This window comes from Aptenodytes patagonicus, chromosome 6 (genome assembly GCF_965638725.1).
Source record: "Aptenodytes patagonicus chromosome 6, bAptPat1.pri.cur, whole genome shotgun sequence".
Lineage (NCBI taxonomy): Eukaryota > Metazoa > Chordata > Aves > Sphenisciformes > Spheniscidae > Aptenodytes > Aptenodytes patagonicus.
In genome coordinates, this window is record NC_134954.1 from 65288019 (window position 1) to 65310201 (window position 22183).

Sequence of the window (22183 nt, forward strand, 5' to 3'; positions counted from 1 at the left end):
AGTTTCTTGTGCATTACTGTCTCCGGAAGAGAAATTTCAGAGTGGTACAAATGACCCATCAGCTGCAGTGAAGCACCCCGAGCCATCACCTCTGGCTCCTGTCATGCCGGTGGACCAGTGACCGTATGTATTTGTTACGAGGATTGACTAAGTCTAGTTATTTTAAAAGCAAAACTAAGACTTTTGACCCCCACATCTTGATTTCAAGCACTAGGAATTCAAGTGTCAGCATTCTTCAGCAGTTAGAAAACAGACATAATCAAAAGCAATAAAGCCCAAAGCAAGTGGTTCCAGCACTGTTGCAGACGGAGCGATGGGGTGAGGCGTGAATGAACAGCCTGATGCTTGTGGGTCTACTAAGATACTTGCAGGTTCACATTATTTCACACCACCTTCCCCAAAAAACATGTCCCTCGGCAATGTTCACCCTGCAATGATTATTGCTCATATGGACACATCAACCCGCAGTAAAACTTTAAAGTAATAGCAACCTAACTACGTAAAGCAAGTATTGGAAGATTTTCTCTTAATCATCCAACCAAATAAGAAGTCAAACCCGATACATTGGGAGGAGTCAAGGGTTTTTAGAATGTGGAGGTGCTGCATCACTCTGCTTTTTCACTAGAAGATCTCACAGTATCTAAGGCTGAGAGGTGTATTTTTTTATTCTGTCAACATGCTACACGTTGCTTTGCTTCCCCCCTCCAACATGGAGCTCTGAACTTTGGCTTGTTAACGATCATCCCTTTGAGATAACCTATTAATTTAAGCCTGAGCAACTCCCCCAAACCCCTCTGTGCTTTTCTTTGCTCTATTAATTTCTCCTTAAGATCACAGGAAGGTTGCTGCAGCTGGTGTATGACAACAGAAACACCTCAAAATTTACTTTTCTGTCTCTCTTAGGCCATATAAGTAACTCATGCAACTTCTATAACCTTCTGTAGAACCTCTTACTTACTTGCCAGGGAGGATTATTCTATTAAAACCAATCAAATCTGTATTTGAGACATCAAGTTCATTGGCTGAAAACCAAGGCTAGATGTTTAGACAAACACAAGAAATAACTACAATTAGTTCATTTATTGAAAACCACTGTATCATAATTCATGATGCAGACTGTCATTTACAGAGTGTAAGAAGCCATCAGAAATGCAACATCAAGCGGTCAGTGGCTGAAAGAAGATCCCTTCCACTCCCCCACCAGCACTCCCCACTTCCTAGTGCAACTAGGATGGCCACAAGGCTGCATAGAAAAGGCTAATACAGTATAAAGGCTTGATATGTAATCTAACAGCGGTTTTCCGTAGAATACTGAGCTCCAGCGTTAAACATGCTCAGCTACTCTGAGTGTAAACAAGTAGTCCATTTCAGTGCTGGCAAAAATTGCCAGAAGTTGCTTAAATGTAACCAAGCTTTAAGAAATTAATTTGATAGAATTATTTGTTTTCATTGTGTATTTTTGTTACAAGTGTTTCTGTCCTACACAGAGACTGAGAGACATGCAACCTTGGCTGCAATCAAAATGCTTATCTAGTGAAAGTGATAAGGTATTCTGGGTAAGCTTGAATGTCATTAAATATGATAAACATGGATGGCTGGTTCACATTATCAGTTGAACTATCAAACAAATCTATAGGGTTACTAGCATTTTTTGCTGCTGGAGTAATTGATCCTCTTGTCCCCTGAGAATATTCTCCAACAAGGACTCGAGCCAAGTACATGTACTTCTTCCCATTCGCGTCTGGTTTAGAGTAGGTGTCACTGGCAGAATAGTTGGCATTAACAGCAAAGTATGTTCCATTTCCAAAGTTCGCAGCTGTAGTCAGAAAAACAAATGTTTGTGAGCATTTCGGTAGCAGCAATCACTTATCTGCCATCTTCAGAGCCTGTGAATCTCTTGACAATTTTGCTTTTATTTGCAATAGGGAGATTTAACAGAACAAATAATTTTGCATACAAGGCAGGACTATACAGGTGGCATGGCAAATCAGTCCTAGCCCTATTCAGGAAAACAAGAGTTGTTTTGAAATCCACATTACCATGCATTCCAGCATAGCTCCGGTTAAATCCATAGTTGTTAATTAAGGTTAACGACTCCATACTTGTCCCATGAAACAAAAGCCTCTCATTATTGCTGTTACCATTTTTGTTATCCATTTCACGTTTTTTTATTTGGTAGGCCTTCCAAAAAAATGGGTTCTGTACCCTTTCGACCTGCAAAGTTTGAAAGTAAGACAGAAAGAAAGAAAGTAGGTTGCTGTCATGAAAAACATTAGCGTATCAACAATTCAGTCTGCTTCCAAGATTCTCCTCCTAGCTCCAATGCATGTATACCAGATTATGAAGTAAGTTAGTCAAATCACTCCACACTTTGGCATGACGGACAGCAGAACCCAGCCCAAAACATGACAGAAACACTCCATGGGAAACAATATAGGACAGTTTCGCAGGTTTCTGGGGCATAGATGACATGCCTACCTGCAAAGCACACATGGCTTAAGCGAGCAAATGCTGTGCTCTGCTATTGCAAAAACGATTTAAAGGAAGAGCACTCTCCCTTGGTGCTGAAGAAGCGACTGCTTAAGAGTTGTTCCAAATACCTCAACTGCAACATTACACTGATGCTGATTAAAGTTAGTGACAGCCATACAGACTTGTCCAACTTCAGAAATCCCAGTGGAATTTATTTTTCCATTGTTATTAGTATTCTTCATCACTTGCTAGCAAAGTATTTATGCTCCGAAATGATGACATGCTTTTACCTTTTCAATTTTTAATGACTGACAGGTCTTCAGAAACTTTTCCTGCACATCTTTATATTCTCTTGTTTCTGGTTTTAGTTCCACTATTTTGAGTCGCTGGTTTTGCATATCGTCCCACGTTGCAGGGAGCACTGTTGACTCTTGATCTGCAGAAGAAACATAATCAATCATATTTACCCAAATCCTCTGCTTAAAATGAAATATGCCCTGCTACAAACCCTTCTAAAAGCCCATACATCTAGCTTATCACTAGTGCCTACTGGTCTTTGTCAGCCAAGAGTATTCCATGGCTCTTTTACCAAAGGATTAGGGCATTGTAGCTTCTAGTTTGCCACTGCACTGGCAATTGATATGCCTGAATTGGTAGTTCCTAGACAAATCTGTTCTTCACAGCTGAAGAGGGATCCTCTGCAACATCTTTTACCAGTAGCCTTCCCTGCAAGTCAAGTTTTCAAGGACATGGAGCAAATGCAGATTTACTGAGTAGTTAGTTCTCATCAACTAGGAGACTAGGAGCAAAGCATCTGCACAAGGAAGGTTTTACATTCAAAAGTTCAAGAATATACTCTCCATCTGAAGAGCATAAGTCTTCCCTTTCTTCCCTTCTCTCATTTCATGCGAGGCCTAGTATCTAGCTGTACAGTTAAACAGTAACACTGACTGATGCATATGCTACAGACAACCAGCATTATAGGTTCCCTCAATTAGAAGTGACATTTTTTGGTAAGAGAACAAAAAATAAAAATCTGAAAACACGTGCAGCAGGCATTACTAAGGCACTGGGAGTTGCACAGTCACTTAAACCTGTCCACTTTCAAGTGTGAAGTGGACAAAAAAGTTGTTCTCGTTAAGATATAAAATGTGCCCCTGTAAAACTGAGTCACAGCAGGATAAATTAAAGTAATACAGTGGGAAAAGTCCTGTATGGATGAGTAAGAAAGAGGTAGCTCCTTATATTGTAAAGGACTAGAAGTAAATGGAAGAGGGTACGTCTCGAGAACAGAAATGAGCTGAGATCTAGAATGACAACTGCTACAAATATCAAATTATTGCTAGTAAGCCTGTTAAGAACCTCAGAACACATTACCTACATTTCAAAACATCTTAAATAACTGCAGGATTCTTTTATTTTCGTTTCCCAATTCAGTTCCTTTCTACATTCTCCAGAAATGGACCTCCACAAAGCTCCTAACAATATTTTGCATATTCTTACCATTTCTTAGTCTTACTAGGCTGGATGCAACCTGGTTTTAATGTGGGAACGTCAGTCTGTCAAGATGCTTTTACTTACCTTCAGATTTATCAACACGTATAATAGGTGTACGTTCTCCTTGGTCATCCACAGCATATCTAGCTTGTATATTCACTCTGTATTTTTTCTCATCAATGATGACTGAAATACCTTTCTGCTTTCCCATGAAAGCATTTTCCAAGTGCATATTTGTGAGACTGTCGAAGGGCACATAGGAATCCTTTTCAAAATATTTCCACTCAATTAAGTTTTGTAAAAGTTCTGCCCTGATCTCTTCCTGTTTAGCAGCTTTTACCCTGTGGATCATGTCTTGAACAGCTGAAGAAGCAATCCAGACATCTTTCGCAACACCTGAAATTTGAATAGAGGTACTATCCAAACAGAGAGCAATTTTTAATTTCTTTTGCAGGTCACACAGTTCCTCACTCTCCGCTTCACCAAAATGAAGGATAGACTCATCTCTGATTTCTCTTTGAAACTGTTCCTTTAAAATTGCACTTTTCAACCAGTTTTCAGCTTCTTCCACTTTCTTTTTGTTTTCACCACAAATCTGCACAACAGCCAGGTCGATTTTCTTTTCCATAACTGGTTTGGTTTTTTCCTTTGGGGAACGTTTCTCAGAGCTCCAGAACGCTACATTGAAATACACAAATGTAATTAATATTAACCATTATCAGCTGGTGCTAAACAGATTGATCTATAACCTGTATTTAAGTGACATCTACTCACACTTTAACTTGGAAAGCACTGATTTGGCTGCTGTTTTAGCAGGACGTCCTCTTTTCTGCATGCTTGTATGGAACACACTCAGCAGATGTGGCTGAAAGATGACAACTTTAATAGTTTTCACAGATGGAGCAGAGTTACTTCTTGCAAAGTCAGTTACTGCATCTATCATGTTGTCAGCTACTACAGCTGGATCACGGCCTGCCTCACCTGAAACAAGTTATAAACATTTTGCCTTTAAAAAGCATTAATAACTGTTACAAATGATTAAAACATCTTTAAAAGAACAGTTACGAACATCCCCACAGTCACTTGGATCATAAGCAGGTCAGAAATAACTTCAGGCTGGCAATTAGGAAAGGTTTCTATTTATCAGGAAAAGGAGGTTCAAGACCACCCTTCCAGCAAGGGAAAAATGGAAGTTTACTTTTGTTGACATGGTGACTGATCAGGTTATGACGTAGATGGTAAGGCTTGGTTACCTAATAGGCCACAGGCCTGACGCTCAATGGCCCAGTAGCCAACTCTTTGCTCAAAAAGCAAGTCTAGTTTTATTCATGCAAGAGGTCCCTGCATGCGTGGGGCCCAATTCTGGATTCTCTTTCTACTGAACTAACTGAAAAATAACAGAAGAAAAAGGGATGATCTGGCCTTTTTGACAAGTTCACATTCCATCCGTATCAACCCTACTTGTGCTGCCACCAGCCAGAGTTGCATCATCTACTGATTTCAGCAATGGAGAAGTAGCTCCCTGGATATTCTCTGATGAGCTGCCCACGCGTATCAGGCTGCTGTGACAAATATTTATGGTTCTCCAGGAAGTATAGACATACCTTTAAATCCCTGTTAGCAAGGAAGTGTCGGCTCTACAGCACTTACATTCTTTACATACTAGCTGACTACAAGGAGTGAAGCTTTCTAGGTCTTCATAAGCTTCTAATAACAGTTTTAAGTCTGCAGTTTCTGAATATATTTTCACCAAAGAATAACCCCTCCAGATAAATCAAACTCATCACTTGAACCCTGAGATCAGCAGAATCACATGCACTGAACCCATTTCAAAAGGGAGACACAGACCTGTTCCAATTGCTGGGAAGGTGACAGAGGTGTACTGCTGTAATTCACACTCCTGAAGCACTTGGGAGACTAGCATCTTGATATCATCCTGGGCAACAAAATGAATTATTTTTTTGCATGGCAGGTTTCCTGCTTGGGTGGTGATATAGCTCTTGTTAGCTTGTGAGGCTGAAACACAGGTAGGAGAACGTAATCACTCAAAATTATCCACAATATAGATGTGTACTAATCCTCATTAGGAAATAAGAAATGATGACAAATACACCCCAGGATAAGCTTCAAGTCTCCTTCCACAAACCGTCCAACTCCCTCTATTTTCACTTTAAAGGCACAAAGATTCATTTTATGTTTGTAAAATATTTGCCTCGTTTGGCAAATAAAGGCGCACACAAAATTTATTTGTCAGGTTTGCTCTGCGGATTTGGAGAACTTCATGCAGACTAGTACTATACTCTGTCTTCACGCACACACAAGCATGCCATCTACCCTCAGGCTGCCTAGCCTGAATTACCCTCTTGGCCTGCGCAACAGAGGTTTACCTATTATCTCCTCCACATAATTCTTTTCCTTTGGTTGGTCTTCCAAGCTGACCTCCACACCAGCGTCTTTCCCACTTCCCTTACTTCGTGGGGTTTTAAACCACATACTTGTCCATCTTTACTCCCCATTCATTGTATTTGCTGTTCACTAGCTGAATTTGGAGTACAAATAAATGCCTCTTCCGAGGCAGGAACCCAGCTTCACTAGTTTTCCCTCTTGGTCACACAGAGGATGCGGTAGTGGGTTGCTAGTTAAGCCAACAGCAAACATTTTCTCGCTCGGGAATGACAAAAGGAGTCGCAGGTAGACAGTTGCTTCCAGGGAGGTATGGCTTCCCTATTAATATTTCTGCCAACATCATGCCTTGCTCATGGCTCTGTACGATGTAGACTCGAATTGTTTTTATCATGGAAAGCTTTACTGGAACAAGAGGATGCAATAACGAATAGATTTAGTTCTTTACATATGCTTAGAAGCCCTCTCTTCTTGAAGATTTTTCTTTTCCTTCCCTCATTAGATGTTTTACAAATATCACATTAACTGATTAAAAACTAGTTGATGTAACATAGTGCATAATACAGATGGATGTACAGTAGGCACTGAGAAAGTATTCCAACAGATTACCTGCCATGCATGAACACCTTCAAAAAGGAGGTCAGAAATGTTGTACCATACCTAGTTGAGCACATTCATCTTCAACTGCTTTTCCAGCACCGTTCAGAATTGCTCTAGAGACACCTTAAATGAGAAGAGGCATATGAATCCACTGTTACTACTGTTAATGCCATTAAAGTCCCATCTGAGGCAGAACCGTGTACCACATAGTATCTAAAACTATCTCAATCATGATAACAGTAAAGGTTATAATTGAAAAGCACTGTTGCCTGAATTTCAGGCTTATGCTTTTCAATTCAAAATGATGTCTAAAGTACCTAACAAGTTTCACTGAGGTCAAAACCTCACTGAGGTTTGTCTTCTCCTTTAGTCCAAGAGATGTTCTATAAAAAGATTTTATAAAAAAAATTAAAATTAGTTTCCCTTTCTGTAAGAGTCTTAAATATGCCATCCTGTAACATAGATTAACAAGAAAAAGAAAGTTTCAGACACTTCCTAATTGAACCTTTGTACCCTAAGAAGCAAAACAGAAACCAAACTGCGAAACAAAAGGGTTTGAAACATTGAAAAAAATACTTCCTACTCTCCTTACCCAGTCCTTCCAACCACACATACTGTTTTCACACATAATACCAACTAAAATACCTGTTTTGAGGCTGAAGGTTTGGTTTGTTATGTTTACAATGACATCTCCCTCTTCCTTGGTAATATCGCCTTCCGCCACCCGGAACACGATGGAGCCAATTGTCATTTCATGCACACCCTGTGCTGGGGTTGAAGAGGTACCAAAAAAAGCTGCAGGAAAGAAATACAGACCCTGAGCAGAAGGGAGCAATGAGGTAAGAGATAAGGGACTTGTTCATGGGTACAATGCCTACAGAGACCACAGTTCACCTTCACATTCAGCCAGTGAAGAGGACCGCCTGCCATGTTAACTGAAAATAATTTCTTCTCACAGGAGTCTCTGATCAACCTTCACCTATTCCCATCATTGCTATTCATGCTGACATGGCAGAAAAAACTCTTTTTGCTGCACATCTGGTATACAGACACTACTTTGCGACATTTTACTATATAAGCCTTTGAGAAACTGCAAGGTAAGCGAGCAGTGAACTTTCCAAGTCTCACTCCCTTGCTCCTCTGTCTCACAGTTTTCAGGCAGGTTCTCTACTGCGTGACAGGAACTTTTTACCTATGCGTTATTTGTAAAAACTTGATTACGTTTTCAACATATAACTCATTTTCTACACTCTGCAGTTTCATTAGGCTGGATAACACCAAAGATATTTCAGTTTGGTTTTGCTATTCATCTGAATGTGTAAAAGATTTAAGAGTATTCCAAAGAGGCCACTTTAAGACATATAATCAGGAACTCACCTGCCTTCCCAGGACATAGGAAGACACCGATCTGTTCATGATCTAATCAAGTGCTGCAGCAATAAAAGAAAAAGCTCTAGTTGTGCCCTCAGCACATGATAGCTTCCGCTGTCCTGATTTGTAGGGGCACTGTCCAGATAGTGAATCACAGGTACACTTTTTTTTTCTTAGCATCTCCAACACCGTTTCAGACATTACAGACACTCAGCCTGAAATACTATATGCTGCCTTTACAGCAGCCACTTCGACTGTTACTTGGATTTAGGGAATGACATGCTCACCAAGCAAATATCTAAACATCCACAATGAATGCATTTCCTGGAATATTTAAAAGAGTAAAAAAAAAAAAAAAAAAAAAATCCACTAGGCACACTTCTGTGAAACAAATTTACCTGTGTCTTGGCTAGCCTTATTTGGAGAAGTCTTCTGCACTTTAACAGCTACAGTATTTCCACATCTGTTCTCAAGTTCATCTGAAAATTCCTAGAGAAGGAAATTACAATCAACCCCTGTAGAAGTCTTTAGGCTACACAGTAGAAATAAAGGTTTGAAAAGTAAAGTTAAAAAAACATTTAGAAGAGAGCTTAATGCAAATTACTTTATACCATCTGCCATAACACTGATGGCAAGTCTTGACACACTGTTATCAGAGAGCAAGGTTATTCAGTGTGAGCAACAGACAGAATTGATAACTAAGTCAAAGCCCTAGTTACCGTTCCAGAGGGATACATTAACAGATGGCATCCTTACGCTGAGAGGCTAGTTTACACTCTAACTCAAGTCTTGCAGCTAATGCCATCCTTCTCTTTGCACAATAGCTCAGGCTTTAGCACAGTAGCCTTCAAGTTTGGCCTTTCAAAATGTATTAGCTACTGCACAAAATAGCAGAAGTCAACTGATGCAGAAACACTCATTTGGACATTAATTCACAGTGTGAGTGCTCTCTTTTGAGAGATTCATGTGTGAAATGAGTAACTTGAGCGTGGATATAGAAAATTTGTGCTAATGCAATACTGAAGAAAGGGGCACGCGGAATACTACTATGTTTCTACTAGAGTTTACCAGCACAGCAATCCTAGCATAATTATTCTTCCTAAAAAGACACTAGCACTCCATTGAAAGCACTCCTTTTTCCAAGAGTGAAGGCATCTATGCAGGAGCTGCAGCAAATTTACCTGTTGGCAAGTCCTACGTACTGAAGAATTAGGTGAGTTCATGAGATAAAGAGTAATTACACTTTCGTTTGTATTATTGCCAGGGAACAGAAAAGGACAGGAAGGGAACAAGGCTGTACAGGACAGGCAGGTGACCATGAGGGTAGAACCAAAAAGAGAACTTTCAGTACAGACGAGAGACTGTCAGCAAACTTCTTCCTTAGTAAAAGAACAAGCGCCCTGTGGATTCCTTGGAGATCATCAGATAGCCAAGTATAAGATAGACCCAAATAAACAAGCATCTCAAAGAGACAGAAAAACATGGTAACTCACCTGAATATTAGCTGTGTCTTTTGGATGCAACAGAAAGTGAACTTCCTCAAGAGAATTTACTCCATTTTTACTACTGAATTCAAACACTTTGTCAAACAGTAATTTAGCAACAATAGACCTTGGGAATCCTAAATTCCCTGTCCCAATCGCTGGGAAAGTAATTGACTTTAAAGACAGTTCCTCAGCAATCTGCAGGCATTTTGTGATGATGTCGCCCAAGACCTGTAAAGCACAATTATTCTTTCAATTACTGAAAGTAATTTTTTCCAGTATGTGCAATGTAGCACTTTCCCTCTTAGCTGTCTCTTGGTATTAAACTACAGTAATTGCATACATGACAAGGAATATATTAGTCAACAAGGGATTAGCCACACAGTTAAAAAAAGAACAGCCCAAACTCTCTCATCTCCTACGAAACTGTCCCTCATTTCAAAGGAGAAGTTGCATTAAACCCACTATAAAACCCGGTCAAATTAGAGTTCAGGCAAATAAAAACCCTTATACCTTTGGAGATGAGTGGTTCTGGGACCATGCAGGTACGACAGCATGAAGCACAACACTGCAACCTAGATTGTAACCTTTTGTTTTCAACACAGATCCTTCCTGAGGTGTTTTTCCTAGGCCTTCTTCTTTTAAGCCCGTTTGAAGCATTGGCCCTGCCTTGCTTAGCAAGGCTTTAGAGAGCAGCCCTTTATCAAGCTGGAGATCGTTGGCAACACTGATGACAACAATGTCTGTCTGAAAAACACGCAAGCAAAAAAATCTAGCTTTTAAGTATCAAGTCTTTTAAGTATCAAGTTTATATTTTGCACCGATTGATCAAATACAGCCTGCCTGCTGATTTACAAAGTAAATGTTTAAGACAGCAATCTGAGACTGAACAAAATTTTGGGATAAACCAGAAAAGTTATGCTCAGTTCTAATACCACGAGCCTGCCCGTAGCAACACAGAAGCTGAGTTAACAGTGAAATTCATTTCAAGCCAACAGGAGAAAATTAAAATTCTACATTCCTGGTCTACTCATTCTACCTCCATTTGAAAAATGTTTATGAAGTTCGTTCTTTAAGAGAAGCTGGCAGACCAAAAACCTGTGTTCACTGAGGTAAGCAAGACCTTCCATACATGACTGGCCTAGAGAAAAAGGAGAAGCTGAGAACAAACAAGACTGGAGGAAAGCTATGGAGAAAGAAGTGAGCAAGGCAGTAATTTATAAGGGAGTGAAATACAAAGGGCTATGAACATTGTGTCAAGCACTATATTCAGCTCCTCAGGAAGGACCTCTATACACATTTTAACGTATATTCTGCCCTGGCCAACTGGAGGATCTGCATGCACAAGCTGTGGGAGGCATCCACTCCTGAAACGATTTGCTGACCACTACAGAAAGGGTTCTGAAAGGAGTTGCTTCCAGTATCGGTGATCCCAGTAAAGTAGCTATCAGCCAGCTAGCAGCAATTCAATACTGGAGGCAACTGGAAATCAATTAGTGAAGTTGGGTCTTCACAGGACATGCAATAGCAACTGTATGTTGTGTACCAGTGTTCATCAATAGCATGAGTAATAGTTCCCCAGACCAATATCCTACAGACGCAGGGAGAACCAGACTGGCTGGCGGCCCAGGGCTCAGATGTGAATGGCTGTGCTGCCTCAGGGCCACAGTGGATCTGGAAGCAGCCCCGCAGGGTACTCTCACACAGCAGGGTACTCGCATTAACCAATAATAAGCACCCTCTTCTGCTTCTGCGCTAGTACTAAACTTTTGTAATCAGGATTTCTGGGAAGGTCAATGCTGCATGCAGGTGGTTCCTGCCCAGCATGATAGGGTCAGGGGGGTTCAGAGCCCAGAACCATTCCTGCTGACCCCAGTTGCTTCTGCTAAACTGTAATGCACCGTGTACCTCAGGGATCTGTGCGCCTCTGTGTCAGTAGATGACAAAATGCAATACTGCACAGCCATCTGTATCTAACATGTAAGACAGTCATCTAATAGCAATTCTTATTATCATCAGTGACAGCCAGTTTCAGTAACATATCAAATGCGTTACACTGCTAATTACAGATGACGGTCTAAGGTTGGTTGTTTTTTGGTTTTGTGTTTTGGGTTGTTTTTTTTAAAAAAAAAACCCACACAAAACAAAAACACACTTGATATTTTAAAAGCAGATAATTTTAAACACTTACTGTAGCATCTTCAATGCTTCCTCTTCTCAGCATGATGTCAAGGCCTTCTTCAGTTGTTACCAGTGGGAAGTTCTTGCTATTTTTAGAAATTTTGCTTTTGCTAGGCTGATGAACTGTACTGATCTGATGCAGTGACCTGTAGGAAGGTGAATAATCTGAAAACACTTCTCTCAGTGCCTTGCTGAAAGCCTGAATGTTATTCTGTGCAATATCCACAAGATGAACCTCCTTCAGGCTGCTGTCCCCCATGGATTCTTCCAAGGTCTCCTTGATGGAGGATACAATTGAATACGTACACAGTTCCAGTGGGAAGCCAAAAATCCCTGCACTTATAGCAGGTAGGCCTATGGAACGATGATTAAGCGTTTCAGCTAGTCGTAGACTCTCCTTCACTGTCTTTCTTAACAAGTACACACAGTTTTCCGCTTCGTCCTTCCTCCACCTGGGCCCAACAGCATGAATGACATTCTTGCAGGGGAGTTTCCCAGCGCCCGTGATAACTGCACACCCAGGCTGCAAGCTCCCGTTCTTCCTCACGAGCTCATCGCACTCCTGTTGCAGCTCTGGACCAGCCGCTTTTAACAGTGCCTCAGCAAGGCCACCGATGTGTTTTAAGTCTTCATTAGATGCATTTACCACAACATCAACAGGATGAGTGCACAAGTCAGCTTTATAAACCGCTATTACAATTCCATTTATGGTCACCTGCCTGTAGGGCTGGCCTGTATTGCTATGTTCTTGCTGTTCTTCCAGCTGTTCTTCTGACTGCTCTTCCAGCCTGACTAGACACTTAAAGTCTTGTTTCGCACTGGCGGCAAAAAAGTGTTCTCGCTCTTTGAAATACGACTCGGCTCCTGGCTCTCTAATTACCAGGCGCTTATAATGCAGGCCAGACAGAATTTGCTCAACAAAGGTGACTCCCTTCAGCACTTCTCTTCTCGGCCCGCTCAAGGATATAACTCTACGTTTCTTCTGTGTGCTAAAGTCAACTTTCACACCTTTATTCTGTAAGTCACCCCAAACACTGGTCTTCTCTTTCTCAAAAAACATTATGACAGCCACAGGCTTTCCTCCGATGACCTTTTGTACTTGCGTGTTTTCATCTATAAAGTTAAAGAGTTCCTCAAAGGCTTTTGCTACTGCTTGAGAACAGCCAGCAATGATGACCTGACTCTCTGCCTGAGTGACTGTTACGGCTTCATTAGAGCAGTTTTGCTTGGCGAGCATCCTCCATTCCTTCTTCTGGAGGACTGACTCATCCTCCAAAGTAATGCTTTTGTAGTCCAGTTCCTTCTTTATTTCTTCTTCTGCTTTTAGGAGATCTTCAGGAGCACTCCCTGTCAAGATGATAGCTTCTGTGCCAAGCTCATAAAAGGCACTAATTTGTTTCGACATGAACAGGCTCTGTGACAGGGTTTCATTATCAATATGCTCTAAAAACTGGAAGATATAAGGGTGGGTATTAACTGTCTTCTTTGCCATTTTGCGTATATTATCTAATATTTCCCCTTTTACTTTATAAACTTCCTCAGGCATTCCACATAGGTTAATTATCTTCTGCAAACGATCATAAGTTATCTGCAGGGCTGGGAACTCCATACAAATTTTTTCTTCAAGACCAGTACTCTGTAAAATTGCATATTCCCCTGGACCTATTACCACCATTTCTTCAGTTCTTTGCTTTTCTCTTTCAATTTCTGTAGTGGCCTTTTCTATCAGAAACTTCAGCTCTTGTTCAACATTCTTCACAACTTCTTTTTCACCTACTAGAACAAGTAAATTCTTGGAAATATATGGGATTATCAGAACTTCATCGTGGGTAAAGCTGTTACTAATGGCTTCCCACACCTCTGTGCTTACTTGACATTTAACTGCTTTGTACTTTGATATGCTGTGTGAAAATGCTGTGGAAACATCTTCATTCCATGTCTTGATCAATCGAGATACTAATCTCTTCTGCTCACACAAAGTAGCTGAAGGATGCAAAGTAACTTTTGGGCCTGCACAGCGGGGCTCAGGCCATGTTAGCACACAATTACACTTTGCCATTTCACAACTTACTGCCTCAATTAGCCTATTATTTCTCTGCAAGTAATACCAGATATACGGATCCAGAGGCACTGTAATTGGATCTGGCTTCTTTATTTGTGGCCCTTCCTTTCCATATAGAGCTGTTCCCAGCGAGATGTAGTAAGGATAGACAGAGATTGGTGTTTTGTTGAGTGAATGCTGCTTTGCCAAGATATTGGTTACATCTAAAACAAACAAACAAAACCCCAAACAATTAATGCCAGCACTTAAAACCAAAGATCTTCTGTTTTGTTTTTTTTTTTGTTTTAAACTGTTTTCTACATAATAATGTTTGTTATCGAATAGTTTTACATGAATTTTCCCCCCTTCCCAGATAGGCATAATTCCAAGTTATTGAAGAGTTACTGGTTTTAAATGCCAAAAAGTTAGAGCGCCAGGTAAGAACCAACACAGTCCGCCTCCAGGAGGAGTTATGCACAGCACTGTCTCTGCCCCCACTTCTGTTATATGCTGTACTTGAACTGCCCAACTCAGTAGTTGTCTGGGCTCTTACTTAACAGTATCAAATCACAGTTCCCCCATTTCCCACAAAAAGAGCATCTATTTTCTTCAACTTCCCTTCAGCTCTCCCCTTCGTTGCAATGCCTCCAGCTTTCTCCTTGTCCTCCACTTTCCACAGATGCTCATGTTTCTGTCACTGGCTGGAAAAGCCACAGCACCTGCTCTCCAGCCAAAAAGCTGTCCAGGAAATTGTCCTCAGACGAACCAGACAGCACACATTGCCATGGGGCAGTTGGTGGTGAAGGCAGGAGGGGAGAAGTCTCTTGCACTACGTGGGGCTGTGCTTTCTCTATTGAACTCAAACTGTAACCTGAACTCTGTAAGAGTCAAGGCCTGGGTGAAATAAACTGTGCATAAAAAGGAAAAAATTCTATGCCTCATGCCCAGCTGGTCCAGAGCTTGCACTCCAGTTCGCAGAGACCTGCTGACAAAGTACCAGATCCACTGTTTTATGAGGGCGAAGTAACCATTTCTTTAGAAAATCCACATTTTGATCTTTAAGTGAGAGGATCTCAGAGAAATAAAGGCTTCATATTTCTGCATTACCTTTATGGTCATTGAATGTAACGATAGCCGCATCTTCATCAGGCAGCTGCTGAACATCCACCACTTGCGCACCTCCATTCTTCTTGTTTTCAAAGTAGACGGTTATATAGTCACTGGGTGTGTTAGGTGGTATATTTTCAGCCCTAATGCTTCTTGTTCGCTCAAGGCACCGTGCAGTAATATTTTGTTGCTTTGCTCTGTGGTTTTGATTAAACTTTTTAGCAAATTCCCCTGCAGCTAGAAAGAGAAGGGAGAAGAAAAAAGAAAAAAAACAAAACAAGATCAAACTAGCAGCTTGCCTTTCTACTATGATGTTAGCAGACTACTGCTGTGTGCATTGACCAAAGCACTGAATTACAAAGCATCTCTCAACCCAGAGGTGCCCACAAAGCTACTTCTTTCCACATACTCAGTATCTGTCACCTAGTATTCACCACATGGTTGATCACAATTGTTGACTACAACTACTGTAGCCGGAATTTGTCAGTAGTTTTCCTACTGAGTAGCACTGGATCTCTTTAACCCAGAAAGAAAGATCACGTTCATTTTTGGGCTATGGCTTTATACACAACTAATTAGACATAAGTCAAGAGTTCAAATTTGAATTCTTTCAGTTTTATGATAAACATTCTATTTTTGGCTATTTTCCCCCCCATTACCATCACGGTAAAAGATAGTCAAGTCACTTTTACGTCTGTCAGTCAAACGCACAATTAAAGTTTTTAAAGGATCTACTTATTTCCTAAAGGCTACACCAAAAATTTGGGACTGGACCATGATATGAGAGGCAAATAATTTCTGATTTCCAAAGCAGAAAACCCTACGCCTTCTCAGAGACTAAAAACTTCTTTGGTTTAGTTATATCACTGACTAATCCCTTCACAACTTCAAGATTTCTGAGCAACTTCATTCTTACGTATTACCAGTAATACAACTATTCCCACAAAGTTGATTCAAAGTGGCATATAACTTGTTTTTATCACGTTCTACCTTCTACAGAAATTCACAATTTTTCCACACAGAAGACAGAATTCTCTTTTCTTTCCTGTCCCACCTCCTCACCCAGAATCAAGCACATGTAAAATCACCTTGTCCCTAAAAGGACTCAAGGGCAGCAGCACTCAAAGAATCCTGGAACCAGTTCACTGTCAGTTTAATTCAGTTCTCCTGATAACGCAGTGCTGTTATCTCTATAACATCAGCTATGGCATTGGCTTGCACTGTTTCTGAATCTGGTCTTATCATACCACTTACTGTTGCCCATGTCCTGGGATGGAATTTGTTAATAATACCAACACAAATCTTGGCAGGAACCAGGAAGTCCCCCCCAACCTCTCACTGGTGAGAAGTAGGAGCAGACATTTCTCCATCATCTGGAAGATGCCTTTGTCATCAATCACTAATAAGGCAGAAGAGAAAGTATATGGTATTGAACACACTAAAAACCCACAATGAGTGCGCAGTAGCTTAACAACTAGTTGGTACTGCAGCATCAGGCAAAGTATACGGTGTTAATTCCACACTTCACATAACTGACAGCTGCCACTCTGCATAAGGACAGCTGGACTTGCCTCAGCATCCCAGGGTCCATCCAGCCCAGTATCCTGTGTCCAGCAATGGCCACAGCAGGTATCTAGAGAACAGCTGCAAGAAGATGATGCTTCCCTAATCTTCTCCCAGCCTCCAATCTATTATAGTAGATTTCCCAAACTTGATGCAGTCTATTAAATAACCTTAAAAAGCTCAGTTTCAAGTAATTACTCAATTTTCCCTCAAATCCATACAAACTCACCAAAAGGGGTTACATGTGTAGTAAGGAAAGCCTTTATCATCAATCTGTTCTAAAACTGAGTACATCCTCTTGTTGCTTGTACAAAGTTATAGTTTTAGTCCTACCTGTTCTGTTTACCATCCAAATCAGAGCTAGCCCTCTTCTAATTTACACTGACCTCCATACCTTACAGATAAAAGGTATGTCATTAACTCTAGTAGAGTAAATCCTCATTTAAAATGACACAGTATCAGATTAAACCTTGAACCTATGACAGAAAACATTAAATTTCCTGCTTAGTCTCCCGCATACATAAGCAGCTAATAAAAAAGATCCGCAACTCTGACTCCTTCTTACCAGTATTTCCAGTAAAAGTAACTACAGCAGCACGTATTTCAGGTATCATTTCCACACTGAAGTCACCATCATCCTCTGACAAGCCACTGATGTTCTCTACTAGCATAATTAACATGCAATCTTTTACTGTCTCCTGCACATTTTCAAGCACAACTATGGCGGAAGGCAGGGATCCTTGAGAGTCCTCCACTTGGCACAGCTCCTGGAGAGTCTCCACTTGCCATGGCTTCACAAACAGATCAATTTTCTTCACCGAGTGATGCTTCCTTTGCAAAACTTCTTGGGCATCTAGTTCCACAGGAAAACAAAGATGTGATCTTCCCTTCCCCTCCCGCCACAGCAGAGCAACATGTCAAATTACACTCTACTTTAAAAATCTGGCCAGCCATATTTTCTCGTATCACAGAAGAAACAGAAATAAGGCAAAACTACACCAAAAGTTAGGGTCAGGATAAAAGCTACTCTATGATCTAGATGTTCCCGGTCTCCCCAAAGGAGAAAAAAAAAAAGTTACTTTGAGTTAAGTGCTACCTCCTTTCTGTTGCGCTCAAGTGCAAGAAACTGTTCTCCAGATTAGTAACATCTAATAAATAGCAAATGAAGGGTTTTCCATCCTGCTATCTTGTATATTTAACAAATATTTAACTGTTAACATCTGTCTATCTTAAATATTTAACTATTTTTAACTATTTCTCCTGCATAAACAGTTTCCTCTTTTTGCATACATCCTTCACACACTAACAAGTAGCCAACAGCACTTTAGCGTAGAGGAAAACATAGAAAAACTACAGATAAATTGAGGCTACTTTAAAATCATTTTCTCCACAGAGGTGAGCATTTACCTCTCCGTCTTTAAAAATACATAATATTTACTACCTCTTTTCCTCCCAATCTCCAAAATCCTGGCAATTGAAATGACTATGAAAGAAAATACAACAAAATAATATTTACCCATGATCTGCAGTTAATACTGTACTATGCTTTATCCAGTCTCCTGAACTAGAATTAAAGCTTACTTATTCTGCAGTGCTCCTGACATCATTTCTCCTGCATTATTCTCTGTGAGCCTTGATCAAGCATTTGGGACAGGTCTAGAGAACCACTTCTTCCCTTGTGGGTTACTATAAACACTGTCAGAAACCCACATCTGCATTGGATAGACAGGCACATTTGCTCCTTTTACATCCTGTCACTCTTTAGGAATAATACACCATTTCTGCTGGAGCAATGCCCACAAAGAGATTCAGCACCAGCAAAGGCCTGTTTTTGAAAGGGAGCTTTAGTATCGTAACACCCGTAAGATATAATCATACCTTCCTCATCCCGAAAGATGATGATCATTTGCTGATCCTTTCTGATGTAGGACTCTATGGCCCCCCCACCAGATTTCTTTTTATTTTCAAAGTACATTTCCACAAACTCATCTTCTATTTCCTCCCCAGAGGCAGTGGTTACTACTATGACAGATTTCCTAGAGGCTGCCTTTTCCGCTTCCAATTTCTCACATGATTCTGAAATGAAAGATCACACCCTATGCCTTAGGCAAAAGTTAAGAAAAAACCCAAGCTGATTATCTTCCAAGCTTTCACACCACTTTTTGTTCAGATCACAGATAAGATCAGGGAAAAGAACAGGCAAATAAACAGTAATTCAGGTGGTTTGGTTTTTTTTTTTTTCCACAACAGCCTTTAAGTCCCAAACAAGCTGAGCATATCACTAGCATGAGTTGTATCAATAGGTGAGGAGAAAAGGCTTCCATTCATCACCAGGCAAGGACAGCAGAAGTAACGGCTATGAAAGCTTCTTCACAAATCCACAATGAGGGCAACCATCACTCTTCTGCCTGTGCACCCTCTTCATTTACAGTTCCAGCCATTGCTGTGGGTCGCCATGGGTCTACATGTGCTGGCTGCCACAGGAGCTCAGGTGTACCTGGGGTACACAGCTACTGATGTTCTATCACAGGTTGTCCTAGCGGGGCTGCTGGCAGCTGGGAAGGTCTGGGTAAGGACAGCCTTACCCAGAACAAAGGTCAGCATCCACTGCATATTCTCCCTAAGGAACTGACCTGTCTGAGGCAGTCGGTGAAGTGGGGAGCTTCCTAAAGGGACTCATACAAAGAAAAAAAAAAATATTTATTTTAGCCTGAGATGATGATTTCTACACTACATTAGACAAACACCACAAGCCACCCAGGTGACCAGGGCACTACTGCAGCATGAAGGTCAGTGAAAACCAATGAAGCAAGAATACACTGGTCTTTACTTGATAAGTGGCACACTTACCTGTCTTCTCCTGCTGAGTGCACACAGAAGCCTCCTTATTCTGGCAGGTGGGAAGAGACACCTGGCGTTCATTAACTAGAGATAAGTGACAATGCTTTCTCAGTTACTACGTACTTCAAGAAGAAAAAGGTCACACTCTTGTAGACCCAGGAGCTAACACAGCTTGAATTTAGTTTCATTTGACATTGCCAGAATCAGAGACTTCCATATATTCCTTTTTTCAAACTGTTGTGGTTTAACCTCAGTCGGTAACTGAGCACCACACAGCCACTCGCTCACTCCCCCCCTCCCCGGTGGGATGGGGGAGAAAACTGGAAGAGTAGAAGTGAGAAAACTCGTGGGTTGAGATAAAAACAGTTTAATAATTGAAATAAAATGATAATAATAATACACAAAACAAGTGATGCACAAAGCAATTGCTCACCACCTGCTGACCGATGCCCAGCCAGTCCCCGAGCAGCAGCCCCCCCGGCCAGCTTTCCCCAGTTTATGTACTGAGCATGACCTCACGTGGTATGGAATGTCCCTTTGGCCAGTTTGGCTGTGACCCCTCCCAGCTTCTTGTGCACCTCCAGCCTTCTCAGTCAGTAGAGCATGGGAAGCTGAAAAGTCCTTGACTAGTGTAAGCACTACCTAGCAACAACTAAAACATCGGTGCCTTATCAACTTTGTTCTCATCCTAAATCCAAAACACTGTACCAGCTACTAGGAAGGAAATTAACTCTATCCCTGCTGAAACCAGGACACAAGCCATATGTTAAATGTGGTTACAGAAACACCCTTTAAGCTCAAAAAAGCCTCAGGCATAACATCAGAAAACAAACTAGCGCATTAGTCATGCTGCATGAACCACTGTGAGCAGGTCCTCCCATGCATTACAGCACTACCCTCATACAGAAACTGTGCTGTCAAACAAGAGATCTGTCAAGGACATCTGGAGGGAAGTGCCTTTAGAAACCAGGCACCTCTGTAAAAGTGTCTATCATGACGTATTCTGACTCTGCATGACATCTCTACCTGCTAGTTTAAAACAATAAGGAACACAGCTAAATTAGAAAACGAAAGATAACAGTAATATGTCAGTCTGCGCCCTCAATCTTCACCTGCGCGCCACCCTCATTTGCACAAAATAAGTAATTTGCATGTAGAGATAAGCAGGCTATGTATGATTAGTAAATTCTGGCCCACAGGGAGAACACATGCAACGTCAGCTGGAACCACAACAAGAACTGCACAGAAAGTTAGTTCATTCAGCTTTTACGCGTGCCTTGGAGTTTACTTAAGGGCTGTGCTTTATGAATTAAATTAATTTTGTGCTTTAAAAAAAAAAAAATGAAGGAGAGTGCTGGGGGCGGGGGGAGGAAAGGAGAAAGAAAGAGCGCAGCTCAACGCCAGCCTGGACAAGCACTCGAAGAGCAGACGGCTTGGTCACCGGTTCCTGCCACCTCCCCGCGGTCCCCCCCCCTCCTCCCGTCCGTCCCGCCGGCCGCCCCGGGCCAACGCTGAGCTGCCGGGTGGGCCAGGCCCGGAGCCCCGGCCCCGCAGGGCTGAGGCGAGCGTTTAAGCCCCACACCGCGCCTCACGCAGACCCTACCTGGCTCCTCGGCCCCGCCGGCCCGTCCCACCTCCTGGAAGCGGAACGAGAGGAGAGCGGTTACCCACGGCCCCGCTCGCCCACCCCTCCCCGCCCAGCGCCGCCCGCCTCACCTGCACGGGGTTGCCGTCCGCGGGCAGCTCGGTGACGAGCAGCGACAGCCGCCCCCTGGGCCCCCAGTCGAGCTCATGGACCCGCCGGTCGAGCACCCGCTGCCTCACTGCCAACACGACAGGTACCGGTGAGGGGAGGGCGGCCGCCGCCCCCCACCCCTCGAAGCGCGGGCAACGGCCATTAGCGCCCCCTCCCCCGCCCCGGCCCCGGCCGCTCACCCTCAGGGTGGACGAAGCAGACGAGGAGGTGCCCGGTCCCGGTCCGCAGTTCGCACTCGCCGCCGCCCGAGCGCTTCTGGCTCTGGAAGTAGCAGAGCAGCTTCTTCCTCAGGGCGGGCGGCGGCTCGGCGGCGCCCCAGTCGCCGCGCACCAGCAGCGGGAAGGCGCCCGGCCGCTGCCCCGCCATAGCCGCCTCTACGTCTGCCCTCACGCCGCCGCTTTCGGTTTCATTTCTTCGGCGAGGGAACCAGCGGCGCCGGGCTCCGCCCTGCGCCGGGGGCGGGCGGCCCTCGTGGGCCCCGCCGAGCGGGTCGGCCGGAGGCCCCAGCCTCCCGACGCGCCTCCTCGCGGGGGGGCAGGACGCGGCCTCTCATCGCCCTCGGAAAGCACCCCGGGTTACACAGCCCGCTTTGCTCAGGAGATCATAAACGTAGCGTTGTACTTCCATAGAGTCGTACAAGAAGCCGGTTTTACAAATACAGCTGTTTTTAATGCCTGAACTGATAATGCTTAGGCACTGGATAATACAGACCTCACTCTCCCTGCATTATGCTTTCAAATCAAGTCGTGACGCAGAGTAAAATCACCTGTTTCCATCTTCTCCGACAGAAATACTTCTACAACTGTGCAAGATTGCAACGAAAGACTATTTTCCTCAGACCAACGTGTCAGCTAGCTGAGACGTTTT

General features: G+C 42.5%; 1 protein-coding gene across 3 annotated transcripts; it reads right to left on the bottom strand.

Annotated features, from left to right (window-relative positions):
- Nucleotides 1-1064: 1064 nt before the first annotated feature.
- On the bottom strand, nucleotides 1065-21682 carry LOC143162503 (protein mono-ADP-ribosyltransferase PARP14-like). Of its 3 annotated transcripts, XM_076343021.1 has the most exons (19): nucleotides 21496-21682; nucleotides 21277-21383; nucleotides 21164-21197; nucleotides 19570-19644; nucleotides 18598-18795; nucleotides 17285-17572; nucleotides 15157-15393; nucleotides 12019-14273; nucleotides 10341-10574; nucleotides 9837-10058; nucleotides 8742-8832; nucleotides 7618-7767; nucleotides 7033-7095; nucleotides 5818-5985; nucleotides 4744-4950; nucleotides 4054-4647; nucleotides 2763-2908; nucleotides 2040-2214; nucleotides 1065-1816 (listed from the first exon to the last, which is right to left on the bottom strand). In XM_076343021.1, exons 1-19 carry the CDS (start codon nucleotides 21680-21682, stop codon nucleotides 1527-1529), a joined length of 5721 nt encoding a protein of 1906 aa, XP_076199136.1. In that variant the 3' UTR covers nucleotides 1065-1526. The 3 variants fall into 3 exon arrangements, with proteins under 3 accessions (XP_076199136.1, XP_076199137.1, XP_076199138.1); XM_076343022.1 differs by lacking the exon at nucleotides 10341-10574; XM_076343023.1 differs by lacking the exons at nucleotides 9837-10058; nucleotides 10341-10574.
- Nucleotides 21683-22183: the final 501 nt, after the last annotated feature.